Raw genomic sequence first — 6,000 nt, 5'->3', positions numbered from 1 at the left:
GGGGTGGGAGGGCTCGGGGAGGGGAGGGGAAGGCGGGCTGAGGAGGGCTAGCAGGCGTGCTAGGGAGCTGAGGGTAGGCGGGCTCCGTTCCCCTTGTACCGGGGGCAGAGAGGGTGAGAGAGGGTGAGAGAGAGAGAGAGAGAGAGCGAGCGCAGCTCCTTCTGTCTTCCCTGGTCCTTTCTCTCCCTTCCCCCCCGGGCCTGCAGCTGATTGTCAAACGGGAGGAGTGCTGCTGAGCCGGCGCCAGCTCCTCCTCCTCCCTCCCACCTTCCGCCTATAATTACTGACATTTCCACCGTCCTCTTTAATTCTCAGTGGTCGAGGGCTTAGTTGGTATCATTATCCCCATTTTACGGATGAGGATTCAAGGACAGGTGAAGGGATGCCATAACTCCCTCGCACGTTGACCGGTTGGAGTAACTTCATAAATGCATATTGATGAATTTTAGGGCAGAAATCAATTTTGTTATGTTCTTTGACTTCCTCTTCCCACCGTCTAGCATAGAGCCTTGCACGTGTCAGAAGGTTCTTAAATAAGAAGTGTCCCCAAAAATCTGTGTGCAAGTTTAAAGTTTAATGCTTAGATTTAACATAAAACTTAAAATTTTGGGGACACCCAGTATTTATTAAATTGCATCTATGGCTATATGGGGGGCCGGAGTAAGGTGTACACACCTGTTGTTTTTTTTTTAATTAAATTTTTAAATAATCAGCAAGAAGCCAGTTACTCTTCCCCTTCTGGTTGGGAAATAAGATTGATATTACATCAATTCTTAAAAGTTTTCCTAAAATCTGGCCTCAGACATGTCCTAGCTGTGTGTCCCTGGCCAAGTCATTTAACCCCCATTGCCTAGCCCATAACATTTTTCTGCCTTGGTACCAATACACAATTTTGTAATAATAAAGCATAAACTGTGATACAAGGCAGAATGTGAAAGTAAAATGAAAATGACAAGAAGATATTGATGAAGTTCAAGATCATTTGAACTAGGCTTGGGTTGGAGTGGAGGGTGAGGGACATTCCACACAGAGAGAACATAAGAAGCAAGACTCAGGGATGGAAAATGCAAGACACTTTCTTGTGACCTAAGAAGCCGTTTTTCTAAGATTTTTGCCCAATCTTTATTATTCTTTTTTCTGGGCAGTTGTGTGATATAGTTCAAGAAATAAGCAGCACCACAAACCATAAATGAGTTCAGCAAACATTGTTCTGAGGTGTATGTAACCAAGAATAAAATAGTCACATGTTAAAAAGTGAATGACCTGTTCTTGACAATTCATTTTGCTGTAGTCATATACTTATTCTCTGTGGACAGATTTCCATCCCTCATTTTATTTTGTTTTAACTATGGATACTGTTTTAGAGATCATATTTGACTTTTAATTAAAAAAATATTTCCTTCTTAAAGTTTAAGATATTTAAGAGAAGCAGATTACTGATTTATAGTGAATAAGAAGAGAACCAAAGTCAAAATCATTCTCAGAATTGTTACATTTATTATTGAGCTTTTTTGATTCTCTAAATAGTACCCCAAAAAAGACTTTTGCAGAATGAATGGTTCTTGATTCATGCCCTCCATCAGTGACATAAAATTCTAAGAAGTTTAGATTTAAATTCTGTATAAAAAAGTAATGTTTCAAGTGGTCTTCTTTTTGGAATTTGCATTTTTTAAAAATGAGACTTACCTACATTAACAACTATCCATATGTATATTTGTGTTTTCATCCTAATTGAATATCTCACTTAGAATTTGGTTAATTTTTCACTCGGACATTATTTTCTCTTCCCAGTGACAGCGTTTTTAAATTCTTTGACTCCAAAATTCTATGTGGCACTAACAGGAACATCATCTCTAATATCTGGACTCATATTTGTAAGTAATTTGTATTTTTTCCATTCATCTTTTGTATTCATTAGTACAAATCTTGGAAAACAAATGATGGCAAAATAAATTATGAATGTATAAAAATCTGAAAAATCAAGAGTGTAGCATGCTTATGCTAGTGAACTCTTCTATTCTTATTTCTCCTCTGTAGGTGGTGCTCTCCAGCTGTAGTAGAAATAATGGCGCTTGTTTAGCTGTATCAGATGTTTCACAGTAACTTTAGTGTACTGACCACTGAATTAAAGTGAAAAGCTGGTCATAAGAAATGGATTACTTTGACTCATTTTTGTGCATTATTGAGGAATCCAGGGTAAAAGCTAAGTGTGAAATATGAGCCTCAAAATGAAATGATTTGTAAATCTTATTCATAGTTAAACATATTCTAGGTAAGCATAAAAATATATCTAAAGGTTATACTTGAAATCAATGGGTTTTTAATATGCAAAAGAAGAGAGATTTAAATGAATTTTCTTGTAGCTTTAAATAAAAACATTTATAAGTGTTACTTAGAGTTAAACATATTTTGTGCTAATTCTAGGTATACATGAAAAACAACTTAAGGTTGTTTCTAAAGGGAAAGTTTAAGGAAAGTTTCCATGGTTTCTTTAACTCCCATTTCACATGTTATAGATTAGTAATCATTAAATGTTTACATATTTTGAACTAGATTATTAAAAATTATAATAAAGTACCAGTGGAATAATTAAAATAGTATTTTGCATTTTGTTGCAAAAAAAAATCACCTGTAGTTCATTTGGGGAAGGACAATTTCTTTTTCTTGACTCTGAAGCAATCAAATTTTAGCTTCCGTGTCTCACGAACAATTTGTTTTAAAGAAGTTTCTTCCCACTGCTTAGGAAGACATTAAACTGAGACCACATTCCGTGATAATTAATTCCCTGTTGTTCCAGTAGGAAGAAAGGTTGAGTTAAGGTATTTCAGTTCTAACATGGAATAGCTCTAGTATGGTAACAAAAGGGAAGCCAACCTGTGTTCCAGGTCTGTACACAGTCTTGCTGTTGGTAATTTATCAACTACTAGAAGAGTTGAGACAAGGACAAATAAATATGGTAGAAGATGTAATAAAGAAAAATCCTGACAAGATGCTTTAAGGAATTTAAGGAGGAAAAGATCACTTTGGGACTAGAGAGAGGATCCAGAAAAGCTTCATGGGAGGTGACACCTGATGTGAGCTTTGAAAAAAGAGAAGGATTTTAAGTGGGTAAAGAAGATAAGAAAATATATTCCAGCTATGGGAACTAAGCAAAGTCCTGAATGGATCTATTGATGTAGAGAACAGCAGGAGGTTGGGGAATAGCTCATAGTTCTATTTGGTTGAAGTATGGGTATTGGGTACGTGGAGTAGATTGGAGCTACATTGGGAAAGACCTTCAATGTTAGGCTAAGAAGTTTGAATTTTATTTCCTAAGCACTGGAAAGCCAATAAATATTTTTGGGTAGCACAGTTTTGTGTAGCAGATTTATACATTGAGATGAATATTTTGATAGCCATGTGAAGAATGAAATGTTGGAGGAAAAACTGTGAAAACATTTATCAGATTATTTTAGTATTCTATGCAAGACATAACTAGGACCTGAATTTGGATAGCAGTCAAGTTAAAAGAGAGGAAGGGATGGATGTGGGGGATGCTGTGGAGGTAGAATTGATCACACCTGCAAGGTTTTGGTTGTGGATGGTGAGGGAGAAAGAAAAGCCAAAGATGAGACCAAGTTTTCCAAACTGAGCAATCAGGATGATGGATAGTTGTATCTATGTATATGAATTCCTTTGTATTGTGCTGAAAAATGACAATATAAACCCAGTTTGTCAAATATATTTGTCATAATGCCTATTAAAGCAAAAAAAAATTCCTAAAGTTTTGGAAGATTTAATTTTTTTAGGCATGCTCTACCTGTTGGATATATTTGAGGTTATATCAAAAGTTTAAGAAATGGTCATAATGTTACATGGTTTTAGGCAGGTTGGTTTTTTTGAAAGAAATTTACATAAGCAAGTCTATTATAGTTAAATTCCAGTCAAGATGTAGAAAACTGATCATTTAAAATGTGACTATATGGAATTTGGGGCAGGATAGAAAGTACTTCATGGAACATTGACCTCAGACTCAAGAAAACCTGGGTGTGACATTTATTAGCCATGTGACTGTAGTTAAGGTAACTTAACCTGTGTGTGCCTCAGCTGACTCCTTAGGATTTTTTTTAAGTTTTAGATCAATTGCCATCTAAGTGGTAAAGGGAGTTCCCGTACTTGTAGTTCCACATGATAGAGAAATCATAAATCCTTTGAACATTCATCTATACATGGGGCCATAGATTTAGAGCTAGAAGACAACCGAGAAGTCATCTAGTCCATCTTCCTTTTAAAGTTGAGGGTTGAGGTCAAGAAAATTGTGACTTGCTAGATAGAGGTTATGAAGTAACAGAGCTGGGATTTAAATCTAGGAGCTCTGACTTTGAGCTCGTGTGTGTGTGTGTGTGTGTGTGTGTGTGTGTGTGTGTGTGATTTGATAAAATTAATTTGGTAATTTCCAGAACAAAATGCCTAATGTTGAAATATAAGGCATTGTGATGACTTGTCATACAGATTTCTGCTTTAGAAGTATTTTTGTTTTTAATAACTTTACAGGGACAGGAAAGCTGTGACTTCCATGTTTTATAAATGTGTTCAAACTGTTCTGAATTCATATTTGTTTAAAAATAATTCAGTTTAAAAATTATTCATTCTGTCTTAATCTTTATATACTAATAAGAGTATAATATAAAATAGTTGGAAGTTGAAAATTTTGAGAGGTGTAATAAATACATTTCCCACTTTTATTGTTTTTAAAGTTTTCATAGATTTAGTATCTTTTTAATTAATTTGAGCTTTTCTAAAACCTGACATTATTATAGCAAAAGAGATGTTTCTTCTTTCTTTAGAATATTTCATTGGGAAATGTTGTATTTGGCTTTGTTTTTAGAACAAGGATTGGTTTAAAATACTCACTTAAATGAGAACAACTTTAAAAAGAACAGGTTAATTTGATTTTGTGTGTGTGTGTAGTCACTAAATCTGTCATAAGAACTATTTTCTCTTTGTTACAGATATTTGAATGGTGGTACTTCAGGAAATATGGTACATCATTTATTGAGCAAGTATCTATAAGCCATTTGCGGCCACTTATTGGAAGGTCAGAGAACAGTGTTCCAGAGCCAGGTTCACCTTCTGTTAGTAGGGATGCTGATACCAATAGGCAGAATCTGTCAGGTGACTAATATGTCTAATCTTGATTGTGTTTTTTAAATACAACATAGGCAAACATGTTTTTTCTCAAATTTCTTTTTTTTTAATTAAATTTTATTTTATTTTCAAATAAAGATCAGCCTTCTCTCTCTCCCACTTCCCTTCTCCTTACCTTGAGAAAGCAAGTAAAACAAACTCCCTGTTAAAATTAAGTGTAGGTAAACCAAACAGAATTTCTCATTGACTGTGTCTGAGCAAAATGTTTCATTGTGCACTGAGTTCCTCACCTCTCTGTCAGAGTGGGCAGCATATTTCATCATGATGTTGATCAGAGTTCTCAAGTTTTCTTTTTTCATATATGCACATGTACATATATGCATATATGTATTTATGCATAGGTATATATGGTTTTGTTGATTTTAATCTGCTAAGATCCTTCTTCTCACTCTTCTTTGCCAAGTTTCCCATTCTTCCTATCGCAAACACAAGAAAAACAAAATCTATTATATACATATATAGTCAAACAAAACAAGTTTCTAGGGGCATAATGGAAAGAGAGCCCAGCCAGAGACAGAAGGCCCTAGGTTCAAATTTGACTTCAAACACTTCCTAGCTGTGCGATCCTGGGCAAGTCACTTAGCCTCAATTGCCTAGCTCTTACCACTTCCATCTTGGAACTGATACCTAGTATCCATTCTAAAACATTTTTAAAAAAAAAAAAACCTTTACCTTCTATCTTAGAATCAATACTGTGTATTGGTTCTGAGGCAGAACAACAGTAAGGGCTAGGCCGGGGGTCTGCAACCTTTTTGGCTGTGAGAGCCATAAATGCCACATTTTTTAAAATATAATTTCGTGAGAGCTGTACAA

The 6,000-nt window shown here is 35.2% G+C and overlaps 1 protein-coding gene across 3 annotated transcripts in view; it reads left to right on the top strand.

Annotated features, from left to right (window-relative positions):
- Nucleotides 1-6,000, top strand: part of ST7L (suppression of tumorigenicity 7 like) — a 60,844-nt gene that overhangs the window by 5,047 nt on the left and 49,797 nt on the right. For 2 of the 3 annotated variants that reach the window (XM_044672334.1, XM_044672331.1), the window contains exons 2-3: nt 1,792-1,874; nt 4,992-5,154. In XM_044672334.1, coding sequence (XP_044528269.1) covers nt 1,792-1,874; nt 4,992-5,154 — 246 coding nt within the window. The remainder of the gene's footprint in view (nt 1-1,791; nt 1,875-4,991; nt 5,155-6,000) is intronic. The other variant, XM_044672333.1, reaches the window with a different exon arrangement.

Source organism: Gracilinanus agilis, chromosome 4, assembly GCF_016433145.1.
Source record: "Gracilinanus agilis isolate LMUSP501 chromosome 4, AgileGrace, whole genome shotgun sequence".
NCBI lineage: Eukaryota > Metazoa > Chordata > Mammalia > Didelphimorphia > Didelphidae > Gracilinanus > Gracilinanus agilis.
Note: the sequence above shows the minus strand (reverse complement) of the source record. Positions and strands in the feature narration are given on the sequence as shown.